This window comes from Poecilia reticulata, chromosome 2, assembly GCF_904066995.2.
Source record: "Poecilia reticulata chromosome 2, P_reticulata-male-v2, whole genome shotgun sequence".
In the NCBI taxonomy this organism is placed as follows: Eukaryota; Metazoa; Chordata; class Actinopteri; order Cyprinodontiformes; family Poeciliidae; genus Poecilia; species Poecilia reticulata.
In genome coordinates, this window is record NC_088831.1 from 40,367,126 (window position 1) to 40,382,846 (window position 15,721).

Genomic DNA, 15,721 nt, shown 5'->3' on the forward strand with positions numbered 1-15,721 from the left:
TTTATTTTTTCTCTTTATGATCATGTGGGACATTGATCATATGAACCAGTTTAGCAAAGTGAGTTTAGAGAGCCTTTAAACCGACTCAACAAAAGTGAGAATATCATTTTGAAAGTAAATAGGAGCAGTTTTCACAGATTAAGCATGTAATCAGTTTAGATACACCAACCCTGCGAAAGTAAAAGCTGTTTAGCAGAAACTGCAGAGTCTACTGTAAGTCACGTGATCAGGTCTTAATGGGAGGGATTTCTACCGAGACTGTGAAGCTGCAGAGCAGCAAAACGCGGATATACCGGATGTGAACACCATGAACTCTCCAGGTAATATTCTCTTAATTTCTTAGATTCATCAACTGTTTTTATCTCACATTTCAAACAGTATAATTCTTGCAACCTGTGCTTAAGAAAAGACAAACAACTCAGAATTACACAATCTGTTAAGTCACTCTTTGCTTACCGTACTTTTTGAAGTTAATTCGTCGCTTAACGCAGTAAATCCCGTTTGATCTGGCGAAGTGGTGAAAGAATGAGACGAGAGCAAAACGAGGCTAAGTTTGATTGCTTTACATGAAAAGGTTTCAGGTGAGGCAAAAAAGAAAACGTGAAAAGAAAGTTTAAAGAAATAAAATCGTTTATCAGCAAAGGGCGAGTTCGAATATGTTCAGATTTTTTTTCATCGCCAACTTTTATCCTAGTGCTTCTAAAAAACTCGTATATTTTATGATAGTCCAACCTGACTATCTTATAAAATAGTCGGACTATTTTATAAGATAGTCATAAAACACTATCTCACCATTAACCAAATTTACAAATCCTGTTGTATATTTGGCAAATCAACAAGGTTTGCCAAATATAATTTTAGGGTTTGTATTAACATAAACAGATTCAGCAGAACAAAAATAATTTTTGTGATCTACCTGTATATTGGGGAAAATATGTTGCAGTTTGTTTGCAAAAGGTAGTTGCTTTTTAGCCATCATGCAAACAGCATACCCGGAGTTGAAGCCTCCTCTGTTTCAATGTTGATGATGTGTAGAGATGGCTGCAGAGGCGACTGAGGAGGATAATATGGAGGTCAACGGCTTTGGAGAAGAAAAGGATAATAAAGCAGGAAGGCAGCCTGAAGGACCCGCTCTGAAGACTCCCATCCAGGTCAACCAAGCTGGAAACAGTCACTCTGGTGAGCCTCTGATCAGGTGGTTTTGCTCTAGGTTCTTCCGTTTTCCAGGTTTAGAGCAGTTGTTATTTAAAATGACAATATGTTGAACATTTCTTCACAATGTATAACACTGTTCTTAGTGAATGCAATAAAATAGTCTACCTCTTAACTCGGCTCCACTCTCATTTTACTTCTTAAAAAAATTATGGTTTTAGGTTTGTTGTAGGTTGTTAGGTTTGTTGTTTTGTCTAGTAGGAGCAAAACCAAAAGGAAAAAAAAAAAAAACAGATGGAGAACCATTAAGTCAAGGAAAAAGAAAGGAGAGAGGAGGATGGACATATGCAGTATGCAACGTACAAGCAGTCCATGCTCAGTCCAGTCTGAGAATAACGACAGAAATCCCAAATAGTTCTGGGACAATTGAGGAATTAACAAGTACTGAATGATGAAAAATTCACATACTTTCAAAAGCTTGGTAGTTAAAGTGCTGTTTTTTTTTGTTTGTTTGTCTTGTTTTGTTTTTTTGCTCCACTATTGGGAACAGTGGAATGGCATTTATTGTTTTAATGTTATCTAATATTCAGTTTTTCTGATACACTGAATTTGAATTTTTGTTTATCTGTAAGATGTAATCATCAAATTTACAAGAAACAAAGTCCATGTGAAATAACTTTATTTACATTAATATGAGTTTTTCAAACGAATGACAAAAAATGTGCACTTCATATATTTTTTGTGATCTACCTGTGTATTGGGAAAATGTGTTGCAATTTGTTTGCATAAGGTAGGTGCTTTTTAGCCAACACATACAAATAGCTCTGAGTTAATTTCTCCTCTGTTTCAATATCGATGCTGTCCAGAGATAACTTCAGAGGTGGGTGAGGAGAACAACATGGAGGTCAGCAGCTCTGCAGAAAAATCCAACAATGAAGCAAGAAAACAGCCTGAAAAACCCAATCTGAGAGCCACTCCTTCCCAGGTCAACCAAGCTAAAAACACACCTCCTGGTGAGCCTCTGATTAGACCAGTGTGTTTTCTCTAGATTTTTTTACTCTTTCATTTCCCTGGTTCAGAGCTGTTGTTATTTGCAAGGAGAGAGTCAGAAATCTAGTAAGGAGACTCCAGCAACACTTTCAGTGCTCGATCTGATAAGTCTTCTCCTCATCAGATCAAGATAACATTCATAAGGTGTTTTTGACAATCTTCATTCAAATCAATAACAACACGAGCAAGAACTACTAACAGATAAACCTGAACTGAACTTATTACCACTCATTATACTCCATCACAGTCCTCCACAACATGGTAATGTGTCCTTGGATGAGACTCTAACCCAAAAAGTTATAAAAGTCTTTAGATTTCTGCCTTCGATCAAAATTGTATTTTTAATTTCCTGTTTTCATTCCATGGATCTGGTCTCAAACTCTAGTGCTTTTATGCATATTATGTAATATCAGTTGTCATGTTCAGCTCTTTTAAGTTCTGGCTTGGACTATGATTTTTTAGGCTGCCTGTTTTCTGTCTACAGTTACACTACGTATGTGTGTATTTTATCTTGTTGGTACATAATGAAATTATGTCAATCTATCATGTAGATTAACAAAATGCCAGATCTTTTTATATTTACTACAAGTAAATTTTTTATAAATTAGTCACAAAATGTCCATTCCAGCACAGATGTCAAAGCAGGATAAATATATTTTCATTCTGTTTGGCCAATAGAAAACCACTTTATTATAGAGATTTTTTATATCTTCCTTCTCAGTATTTGCTTAACAATTAAAACAGATTTTATCAATGGCAAAAACCCTCTAAAACTATTTCCATAGGAAATCTGAGGCCAAAACTGGTCAAACCTTCAAGTAAATCGGATTGATTCTCATTTTTGTATAATGAAATTACATTAACATTTTACTGACCTCCTAAAATAGTTTTATTTCATAATAAAATTTGAAGATGACAGACATGAGAGCAAATTGGTAGGGTGGTTTGTAGGATGGCATGTTTGGTAAAAGTGCTAATTAAGTCAAATAAAATGGAGTGAGTTATTTATTCCAGAACAGTGAATAATCAATAACCAAAAAGTATAATTTCATCAGTTAACATGTAGGTTAAAACGCATATGACAAACAAGGGAAAAAATTCTGAGGAAACAAAGTTCAGATTACCTTAAGTAAACGTTTTACATAGAAAATATTTGTGAATTAGTTTGGGAAATATTAAATTATAGTCATTATTAATGACCTTGCTGACACCAAAAACCATCAAACAAAATATTATCTGTAGAAAAAAATCTTGGCGTGTTCACCTTTGGAAAGATCCATGAAGATGTGGACCATAATAGTTTAAAATTTAAACCAATGTCACAATTAAATGATTATGAAACCTGTCCTGTTTAGCTGAACATCCAATCACTTGTCTTCATAGATAACCTCATTTCTGTGGAGACATCTGAGCCAAAAAACAAAAAGACAAAGACAAACTTTGAATCAGGAAAAGAAATCAAAGCATTCAAGGTAAGGCCACTTGTATTCAGAGTTGGGTAGTAACGAGTTGCATTTACTCAGTTACGTTTACTTGAGTAACCTTTTTGAAAAAATTTACTTTTAGGGAGTATTTTTACTACACTGTACTTTTTACTTTTACTTGAGTAATTTTATTATGAAGTATTGCTACTTTTACTTGTGTAAAATTCTGGATACTCTACCCACTGCGAGTAACTTCAATGAATGAAGAACAAGATTGTTTTAACCCAAAATTCACCAGCAACAGACACACATCTGCAGTTTTTGTTAGTGTCATAAGTTTTATTTTAAAAGAAATTGATTTGGAACATTTTTTCTTTGTCTTTTATTTAGAAAAAATAAAAGACTTTTTATTAAGCATGACTTAAATTTGTAATGTTAAACACACTAAATGAATTAAGTTACAAAAACTTAGCAAATTGTGTTGGATAAATGTAATGAATTGAGTTGGATGATCATAATATATTGAGTTGAATGAACATATTCTATTGAGTTGGTCAAATGTAGGATTTGAAACTTGCAGTGAACTCAATTGTTTCAAGTAAAGTCAAAGTAAAAGGTTCCTTTAAATAATTTAAGTTGGTTATATTTGCAACATTTAAGTTGCAAATATACTTATTTGCAACTGGTTTAGTGAATTGTCATCACTAAACCAAATTAATTAAGTGAGATTAATGTAAATAGAACTATAGCCAAAACACTTTTTAGAGTGTGTTGAAGTAGTGATACTCTTTCTTGAGTACAATTTTTTGGTTACTCTGCCCACCTCTGCACTTATTCTGCATTGTTATTAGAGGGCTGAAGGCAATTTTTCTGTGATGTGCAAAAATGATGAAGATCCGATTTTTAAAAGTTTTCTGTTTGTAAAATGTTCAAGTCTGTGAGGTGAAATAATGAAAATGGCAATAAAATAAAATTAATAAACAATCTTTTTACGATCTTTAGTTTTTAACACCAATTGTCTCTCTTGATTTCTCAGACTGAAGGCACTAAAAAGAGCTGGATGAAATGTCCAAAGTGTCATGAAGAGATTGTTCCATCTGTCAAATTCCAGAAGGAGACACATGGCCAGTGTGAGTTCAATATTGTTCTGCACCAGGACAGTGGAGATAACTCCACTAGCATGTTCACAAACAAGATACCTTTTACAGAGGTAAGTTAAAACCTCCTGATCGATGAAAAACAATGTTCCCCTTCATTATTTCTTTTTCCCTTTTCTTTTTTCCACTTCAGTGCTTCAGATAATTAAATAAACTTTAACATTAGCAAAAGATAATAAAAGTAAAAATAAAATAAGATCTTCAAATTATGATTGAATTTCCTAAGGTAAAAAAGTACGCTTAGCCTTTCACACTGAATTCTGCTCAGAAACATTTATTTTGAATAGAGCATAAGCAATTCGAGAAGATAATGTCCTCAACCATTGCCATTACCGCTGACATTAATATTTGTATTTCAAAAAAGTTTTTTTTTTCCTTCATTGTAACAAATTTCAGCCATATTTAGTAGTGTCTAACTTGCACTCTTTCAGATCAGGAGAAAACAGAATGTATGCCTATCACATTTACAGAAGGTTCTTCAGGTCCCAAACAATCAAAAGAAGTCCAACACCATCACACTTCCACCACCATATTTGACTATTGGTATCATCTTCCTAATTTTATCTAGATGTAGTGAGACACACCCTCTCCTTAAGGTCCACATAATGTTTTCCCAAAAGTCTCGAGGACCATAAATGTGATTTCTTGTCAGTGCTTTAATATTTTGTTTAGTTTTGTTTTTGTCTGTGACCTATATATAAATATTAATCAAGATATCTCCAAATGAATGTACTCAAATTAGGTAATCAAAATGAGTTTCACAGATTCGCCCTTTCATTAAGAAGAGACTACTTGCAATACGTTTCTCAGTCTCACACAATGTTCGATGCATGCATTAAAATAGCAGAAAAGCTTAATCTGTTTTTGTTATAGCTAACTTACTGTGTATATATATATATATATATATATATATATATATATATATAATATAATATTTTTCACTTTGTAATGTAAACTTTCTCTTTTTTTCTCCTCAGGCTGCTGTTAATCAGAGTCAGAATGAGTGTCTGAAATGTAACCACAGTATCACTTATGAAAGTGTTGCTAGTACTAATAAGATGGGTGGATTCGACATTGAGTTGACCATTGATATTTCTAAGGTAAGCTAACATGACTAGTCATCCTTCCTTAGTCCTCTGATTTTAATTGTCTGGGTTTATAGATCTATGTACATAGACCTGAATTAAGGAAACCAAAATTTTCACAATTTAGCGATCTGTAGTTCATGCAGAGCTCCTGTCTGTGTATCATTTCATAACCAGTGTTGAATTGTTGACAATACATTTTCATCATACTTTTCTGTCAACAATCCAGAAAACTTAAAAGTAAAAATGTAAATATTTTGACTTGAACTATGAAAAATATAATTGACAAACTTATTAGGAGATGAAATTCAGTCATGTTCAATCTTAGTCATATAGAAAGACGGGATGAGTTGGAAAAAATATGAGATAATAATTAATATTCTAAAAAAGTAAAAAGTGAAAGGCAACAAGGTGAAAATTACTTGTTGCCTGAAGAAATTCATAAAAATGATGCAAAGATTAAAATAATAAAATGTGGATTACAATTACCTCTAAGGTTTTACATGAGCATTTCATTCTTATGATCTATGAAGCTACACAAGTGTTTTCTTGTCTTTGCAATACAGTCCTTTATTATTTACATTTTATTATTTATCTACAGTGACGATGGAGAATGAGAGGGGACTAAACAAAATCTCTTGTAATGGTTACACAACTTCAAGCCAAATGTAAAACTTACACATAATAAAGAAAAATCAGCAAATGTCCAAATTTAGCTGCCCTTTGCATTTAACCCTCTCAAACTCTGCAAAGATTTGAGGACAAATCACTTCCAAAGCTTTTATGCTACATTCAGTAAAAACCTGTACACATGATTGTCTACATGTCAAAACAAAGACTTAATGGGTTTTTTTCTTCTCTAATAATGGCACAGTTCTATTTTAAAGTTCCTAAACATCAACATCATCTATTTTCAAGTGGTTTTATTATTAAATATTTCTATCCAGACATTGCTAAAACCTGGTTAGAACTTACTAATTTCAGTTCAATAATCTTCACTTTTTCAAGCTGAAGAAAATAATAAAATATAGTTAATTTCTGAAATGTTTATACTGAGTTGAGTAAAAGAATTAAAAGATAATAAATTTTTATAGTTTTTGCTTCTTGACTGAAGCATTCACACTGTACTGGAAATGCTGTCACAAAAAATATTCAGTTTATTTAATTTCAGTATATTAATATAATGCAAGTGACTAAACCTAAATTAAAAAGTGGTATGAAAATTTTCTCTGATCTAAACCACAGCTGGTTTATAAAAGTTGAAGTAGCAGTAGCAGGTTTTGATTATTTCTGTGTTCAGTCCTGACAGTTTGGTCTAGTAGGATGGTGGGTCTGGTTGCCTTTACAGTGTCAGGCCATATTTGCTCAGCAGTGGGTGCAGGCAGTTGAAAATCATTTACATTCAATGTAAACAAATGTAAATGTATAAGCTTTTTCTTACATGTTTTTTCTGGATGTTTCTTCTGTTTGTAGCAGCACAAGTTGAAAGAGGAAACTATGGGTTCGTTGTTTGCCTTTGATCAGTTTTTAAATCCAAATTTTAGCTACATGAAAGCTAAATCATTGTTTTTATAGTAACTAAGTTAAAACTTCCTGCTCTCTCTGCAGAAAAATCATCTGCACAGATGGACAACTTGGGTAAGTCAGTTTTATTTTAGTAACTATTGCAAATATAAGTTAACTCACAAACTCTGTATGAAAATCTCTGTGTTTAGGTGCAAGTGGGACACAAACACAAAACAGGAATTGTGATGAAGGGATGGAGCAAGATGACATGGAGACAGAAAATTCAACAGGTGTGTTAAGCTCAAAGAAACCTGAAGTTGATAAAAGATATTGATCCCACAGTGAAACTGTTTGTTACAGGTGCTCCAGCAAACAATAGAATAAATGTATTTTTAATACAATCCACACATCTGGAAAGAGCAAAATGATTAGGGTCAGAGCTTAATAAGAAGCTTGTAAAAAAATCAATCAATCAATCAATCAATCAATCAATCAATCAATCAATCAATCAATCAATCAATCAATCAATCAATCAATCAATCAATCAATCAAATTTATACTAGAGTATGAACTACTCTTCATACAGATCAATTAAAACAAACAAACAAACAAACAATTACCCACCTCAACCCCACAAAAACACATAACTGCATGGAAAATGATCCAATTCAGGAAATACAGTTAAAAAGATTCATCTTGATCCTGCTCTTAAAGGCAGCAACATTTTCTGTGGCCCTCAGGTTCTCTGGCAGACCGTTCCACAAACCGGGGCCATAACACTGGACAGAAGCCTCACCATAAGTGTGAGTTCTGACTCTGGGAACTGGTAATAGTCCGGTGCCAGAGAACCTCAGGCTCCACAGGGGTTCATAAGATAAAAACAGCTCTACAAGATAAGATGGTGCAAGACCATTGAGACATTTGAAACAAGTAAAAGAATCTTAAAATCAATCCTGAGACGTACTGGGAGCCAAAGCAATGATTTTAAAACAGGAGTGAAGTGAGCCGCCTTCTGGTCTTGGTTTGGACTCCAGCAGCAGAGTTTTGTAATAGCTGAAGGCTGTGCAGATTAGCAAAATACACCAAGCTATTTTCTTACATACATGATTATGATGTCACACAGTAACCTATGTGGCCTGGTAAGTGGAGTAGTTATAGATGCTGATAGTTATTCTGTGTGGTGTAGATTTATTTAAGGACATTTTGAGTCATGATAAGTTTGTGTTGCACTGGAGACAACATGCATGTTATAACTGGATCTCACAGAATGTGCAGTTTCAGTTTCAGCTGCAGCTCTGAAAGAAACTTTCTTCTTTTCTTTCAAACACCAGGATGTAAAACTGATGGCTCTTCTAAATGGAGTGGTCTGAATGCTACTTCTTCTAGGTTTACAGATCTGTGGAAACAATTAACCCACAATTAACCCTAACCCTAACCCTAACCCTAACCCTACAAAATACATAATCTTCATAGAATATGTTCTTAAATTTAAAAAAAATTATATCATTTAAATTATACATTCATAGAGATTATCATTTTGTCTTTTACTGTTAATGACTGAACTTGAATGAAATTTACTTTAGTGTCAATTATAAACTGCTGAGGTGTTGCCAAGAATTTAATCATAATATTTACTTTGTTTTAACTCCTGTTACTTTTAATTAGAAGATATGATTAAAAGTATTTCATGACTGCTCTGGTTTTTGAAGCTGAGCAGAGAACTAGTGAGTTCATCTTCCATTTTTACATGTTTTGTAATGTGTGAAAGTTTGGCAGATATTAATGGCAACTATTGTGCAACTTTTTCAGCAAAGAGTGAAAGATGGTCTTTGTCCAGGATTTCCAGCTTTTTCAAACCTTCAACCCCAGTGGTGAAGGTCCACTACACTCCTACCAGTGATACATTTGGTGCTGATGCTGCCATAATGAAACAGTTGAAGAACAACTTAGAGTCATCAATGCTGTTGGAAGAAACAACCAGGAGGAACTGCAGCGTCATCATCGTCTTCTGTCCAGTCAGCAATAGTTTTGAATCTGATATAAAGTTGACCATGAAAAAAGAAGGTAATGAAATAATTTATACCTTTACATTCAGTTACCATTTCTAGCATCTGATTCCAGCTGAATAGTTTTGTCATATTATTTGTTGCACTTAAAGGGTAATTAAAATTTAAAACCAAAACAAACCTCCTTTCCCAGTTTTTCATCACTATTTAATTCTTGTCTATAAGATGTAATGCTAGAACTTCTTGCACAACAATCTATTTAGTTTAAACAAATCAAGACTTCATCTTTGTTCACTATTAACAAATGACATTTAAACACTGAATAATTTTGTGATGCTAATTTATATAGATTTCAACAAACCCTTCTGATTAAAAGCTAAAAATGAGTGTTTTCCAGAAAACATGTAACAATGATAAGGGTTTGATTACTGTAAGGCCAAAGAAATCAATGTATTATTCAGAAAGATATAAATAAGTTTCAGTATGTTAGTTTTTAATAAAATCTTAGGAAAAACAGAACACTTTTTATCCTATTTGATATCAGACCTAAACTTCTAGATCTGAAAGGCATAAAGTTTATTTCAACCAAGATAATGAAATGTTGGATTTTTATTTGTGCAAAAAAATAGAATTACCCTAAATTACCAAACAAAAGTGAAAACTGAAGATCCTCATCACAATTTTGGAGTTTGATCCATTTCTTGGTTCAGACTGGTGTTGGAGGCCAGGATTTAATCTATTAAATTTGTTCCAATTCTCATTTCTAGATTTAAGCAGAGAGAATTTTATTTTTTTTTGATGAATTTAACTCTTCATGATGATTACTTTATATATTTTTTGTTTTCCAGTCTCATCATCTGGTAAACCAGTCATTCTGGTTCTGATGCATCACACCAGAGACCCGGACTATTCCACTGCAGGATGTGACGCCTCTGAAGTTCTGAAAAATGTGTTTTATGTCCATGTTTTTTACCATGAGACTGTAAAAGGATTACTGACATGTAATCAAAATGACACGGCAATCAAGGCCATTGAAAAAAAACTGAAAACCTACAAGCAATAGATAACATTAGCTTTTTGTGGCTATATCAGTCTTGTTTTAATTTTCTTATCCCAATACATTTCTGCAGATACCATAACAGCATGTCATCAATTACTGATGGAATAAAAGAAGAAAAACTTTGAATTACTGAGCTTCTGACTGCAAACAGATCATTTTTCTTCCAACTGTTTTCAATTCTATTTTTTCTGAATATGTTTCACTCTGACAATGTATTTTACAGCAAACTACAAGCATTTTGATTTCATGTAAGTTTTAGGGCTGAAACTAATCGGTAAAATAAAATAAAACAATAAAAGAAGATAAACAAATGTACAGGAGATTTTCTGTTCTGGGTTTGTTCCACAGTTAACTTCATGCTGTAAAACTGCAGTCAGTTTTTTCCTCAACCTCATACTGAGAGACTTTGAATGTTATGCAGATTTGAAAAATGGAAAAGGTGGAAATAAATGTAGTATTTCTATTGGATTAAGAGGATGAGATCTGATTTGTATGAATTTTCGTTGCAGATGTTGATACTGGAACATATCAACAATAAGTGTCATGTTTAATATTCATTGGTTTGATTGCTACACCTTCACTGTGAGACAAAAACATCACTGAATAAAACGGAAGAATCTGTTTGATTTATTTTCATTTGTGTTTGTTTTTATTACTCTAATGTTCCACGTGACAGACAGGAAGGTGAGCGGCACGGACTGTTTTCTCTGATTTCACTACTCAGCTTTTTATGTGACATTAATATGTAGTAACTGTAAAATCATTGTGATGAAACTTCACCCTGTCCTCTGCTGCTCCAGTCTCACCTCCTGCTGACAGCACCGATTGGTCCCTGTTCGCCTTCGGTGCAACTTTCACCAGAGCCGTCTGCATCAAATTGAGGCAACAATGTTTAATTAATTCTCAACTATTGTCTCTAACTGCTCCTGTTTTATGCATTTGATTGAAGTTCAAAGAAATAAGCCTAGACTCTTCCAATAATTTCAAAAGTATTAGATATTTGGGAGAATTAGGTCATAGAAGAAAAATATCTGCATTGTGTTTTCTGTGAAGTTAATTGTGAAGTTTTGAAACTAACATATTGTAAGAAACATCCAGTGAGCCCCTGATCGATGAGGTTTTAGTTTGCAGCACAGCTTTAATGAATGTGCTTCAGCTGAGAGAAGTCATCTCTGTTTTTATTCAGATAAAGAAACTGCACCCTTATTAGCATTAAAGAATTACAATATGTGTTCAATTGTATTTAGTAATAACATAGAGCACCCTCTAATTTTGAAATAAAAGATTTCCATCCTAAAGTGAAACCTGATTAGTCAGAGTGAATAAGAATTACCACGCTTTCATTAAGATAACAGACTCATTTTTCAATTACTTTTATTTTTATAAAACAAACAAAAGAAAAACACTGTTCCAAATGAATATTAAAGCTATTAAATAAGGTAATAACCGATCAGATCGTATGCTTTCCTGACTAAGGAATTTCCTTTCAGAAGACCTGTTGATGTTCTTTGTTATTCAAATTATATGCCTCACTTAAAAATGAACTTAACACCTAACCCCTTAACTTTCACCCCCAAAACACAGAAACAGGTAACACCTGGCTCACTCAAGAGACCAATATCAGTCAACCTGGTGTTTGAAAAAAATAAAAATCAGACTCGACTTTGTGCAACATTTTGGTCAGCAGTGACAAAAGATCCCGCTGCTGCCGAGGAGTATGTTTTGTTTTTTGTTCTTTTCATGTTACATAATAGATTTCTGTCTAAGGGGTAATATGTCAATATTTGCTATGAAAATAGCTAATAAAGCTTGTAAGCTGCTGTGAAGTCTTTTCTCTAGTGTTTCTATATCACTATTCATCGTCATTGACTTTTATCATGTTGACCTTGACGTTAAAAAACGTCGTGCGACCCTTAATAAAGGCACATTACAAAATAGTTTGCATATAATTCTGCACCAAGTGACATCACAGTAAACAGCTGAGTTGAGCTGTTTGTCTACTGCAGAGTCTCTCCATCCCCACCCTGCACCACCCTGCACTGAACACGTGACTTATAATAAACCCTGCAGCTCATTTGAAGCAGCAGCAGAAACTTTCACTTTCAGTCTGCAGAGCTTCTGTTTATATATAGATCAGGATGAGCTAAAATAGGAGAAATACAATTATCCAGACCTCAGATAAATGAACTGACTATTTCTCTGGCACTTTACAATAAATTAGAGTTCCTTGTAAAATAATTCATGTGTTTTTTCCTTCAAGGCAGAAAAAAGTGTTTGAGGTTTGAAGAGTCGAGGCAACAAGGGAGGAAAAATGTGTTGGTAAGGCTATTGCTGAAGGAAACCATAGGGGTGGAAACAGGGGATCTTTAATCACTCTGAAGTGAATACATTTGTGGTCAGAAAAGTGGAGATGTGGAAGATAAGGCCTCTATGGCACAGATTCTTATGAAGTGAGATCTAGTTGAGCCACATGGCTAAGTGGTAGAGCAGCTGCACCTTGGAGTCTTCTGACCGTGTCGCAGTTGTTTCCATCATTTTTTGTCCTCTCCTTCTGTCTTGGTTGAGTGAAACCTTTTGCACAAGTTGGACACACTGCGCACTGTGACAAACACCTTTAAAATGCTTTTATATTTTGAGAAATATAACAAAATTCAGATACACAAAGTGCTAAACAACTCAGGTTGGCAAATTGGCATCAACTTGACTCATTTATAAAACATTTTGTTTTCCCAGATGTTCTTATCCACAGACAACCTCAGTCTTGCTCGAATACAAGCCCAAATAGTCTAATTAACTGGTGGGTTTTATGTGGCTTTATTTAAGTTGCACGTGAAAATGGTTAAGTTTGATCAACATAATGGAAAGCTATTTAATCCTGTGCAGTAGTTTAACCAAGTCGAAGCTCTTATCACTGCAGAACAGGCAAAACAGAAAGTGAAAGTAAAAGGGATTTATCAGAAATTACGTGGTTCATCAGACCAGCAGACGTAATTTAAGGGAGGAGAAGGTTTCTGCTGGTTCATTTTGCAGCAGAGCAGCAACAGCAGCAGGATCAGGATGGCTCGACAAAATGAAAATATAGTTAATCTAAGACTAAGTAAGTGTATTTTACTTCAGATGACTTTCAAGATATTTATATGAATTAATTCAGATTCAGCAAATCATACTGAAAAAAATCTGTGTGATTTTTTTCTGTTAAAATCTGTCTGAAAAAAGAAAATCTGTAAATGGGTGGTTCAGAGTAAGTAACCACCCATTTACTCTGCAGTGACCATCATAAGTTTTTACTTTACTTTCTTTTATCTTTTTTAAAAGGGGGATTACTTGGGGTCCCAGCATACTCTGGTAAGTTAAAGTGTCAAATCCAATGCTATCTAATGCTTCACATTCACTGCCTTCAGGATATTAAAATGTTATTTGTGTCAGTTTTAATACATTTGGAAAGACTAACTTGATCAAAGAACATCACTCAGCTACAGTATAATTAAAGTTTTCTTTTCTGTGTTTTCTCTAAAGAAGTTTGTGTGGCTCAGTCTTCAAGTGAGTTATTAGATTAAGATTCTGAAAATGTTACAGTCATTTTGCAAAATAATAACTTAGCTTGAAGAAAATCTTTCAGGAACAGTTTAACATTTTTTGTTGTTACTTTCTCTAAAGAAGCTGAAGACCCTGCGTCTCCAAGTGAGTGATTACATAGTTTCTGAAGTCTTCCAGTTATCTTTGCAGAATAATAATTCATGTTTCTGTTCAGCTCTGAATGAACCGTGGAGGGAACTAAGCTGGGGGTGAGTTTACAGTGAAACTGGAACATCTGATCAATAACAGCCTGTTTACTGCTGCTGAGTTGTTTGAGACTCTGCTGAAATGTAAAGTTGCAGCTTCAGATTGCAATGGAAAAAGAAAAAGCACAGAAGAATTAAGTAAACTTAATGTCTGTTTGCTAAACAGACATTATTATGGATGAATTATTTATAATGGAGGAAAGGAAAAATAAAAAAAGATCTGACAGAAAAGAAAAATCTCTGTCAACGTTGCCCATCATAAATGTGTACCTAAAGAAGTCTGCACAGCCCGGTTAAACTTGCCATCATGCTTTGTAAAAATAAAAATAATAAAAATAAAACTTTATACCCATTTTCAGAACATTTCTTGATTTTTATTTGACTTGTAACCTAATTTATATGACAAATCTGTCTTAAAAATAGCAAAGTATAAGATGAAAATGCTGAGACAGCTTGGTCTTATACATAATTTTCTTGAAGATTTTGATTCCATCATTCATCTTTGGGCTCCATAAGGAGCAGTCAGTCACCGCAACATCATATTTGTTTTCCTGTTGCCATGCAGACTCCTTCATCTGAAGCCCACGGAGTTCCACTTTTTGTACTTTTACAATCTTCTGTCCATTTTTACTCAACCAACTACTCTGCACAGCTTTGCAGAATAGTTTTATTTTTAAGTAGCAGGTAGAATGGTTTGGATCTCTTTTATTTTGTCAGACAGCAGATCAGCAACAGCTGGAGAAAATGTCCTTAAAACTGGACAGTGTTTCATAACTATTAAAAAAATGGGAGTTAAAATGGTCAGGGAGCCTCCAAGCACTGACACACACTTAGCATTAACATCACATCTCTCAAACACCAATGGAGATTCTTAAATCTAAATGGGTTGGGATCCGGTTAAATTGAATATTTTCTGATCTGTCTTGTTTAGGACAGAAGTAACCAACTGACTTACTTTACGTTCTCAGACAAAAACAGAATGACCTTCAGTATGTACAGCAATACAAACCTGAAAAAGACGACATCAGGTACCTCAGAATCCTCCTTTATGGACCAGTTGGAGCTGGAAAGTCCAGTTTCATCAACACTGTCAGTAACGTCCTCAGAGGTCGGATGACGATTCCTGCTTTGGCCAGCGCGACCACGTCTGATAAAAGCTTCACAACAAAGGTTTGAAAATTACGATGCTTGTTTTTATATTCCAGACATTTATTGGACCAATCAGAAAATAACTGCTTCAGCAACAGGAGTTTTCTCTGGATCAAAGTTATTTTCTACTGTGTTTCAGTATGAAACTCATAAACTAAGTAAAGGACGAGGAAGCTCAAAGACATTTTATCCTGTGGTCTTCAACGACATCATGGGTCTTTAAGACGGGACAGACAGAGGAGTTTATGCTGATGACATCAAACTGGCTTTGAGAGGACATGTGAAGGAAGACCACAAGGTGCAGCAACTGCATGAACAAGTTATAAAAAATCTACATGAATGAATGAATG

At 34.1% G+C, this 15,721-nt stretch overlaps 1 protein-coding gene across 1 annotated transcript; it reads left to right on the top strand.

Moving 5' to 3' along the window:
• Window positions 1-211: 211 nt before the first annotated feature.
• LOC108165642 (uncharacterized) lies at window positions 212-11,076 on the top strand. The gene is made up of 11 exons (XM_081613770.1): window positions 212-320; window positions 1,036-1,179; window positions 2,019-2,165; window positions 3,586-3,674; window positions 4,663-4,836; window positions 5,761-5,883; window positions 7,342-7,369; window positions 7,477-7,506; window positions 7,584-7,664; window positions 9,184-9,438; window positions 10,229-11,076. The coding sequence occupies exons 1-11, from the start codon at window positions 308-310 to the stop codon at window positions 10,441-10,443; spliced, it is 1,299 nt and encodes a 432-aa protein (XP_081469896.1). The 5' UTR covers window positions 212-307; the 3' UTR covers window positions 10,444-11,076.
• Window positions 11,077-15,721: the final 4,645 nt, after the last annotated feature.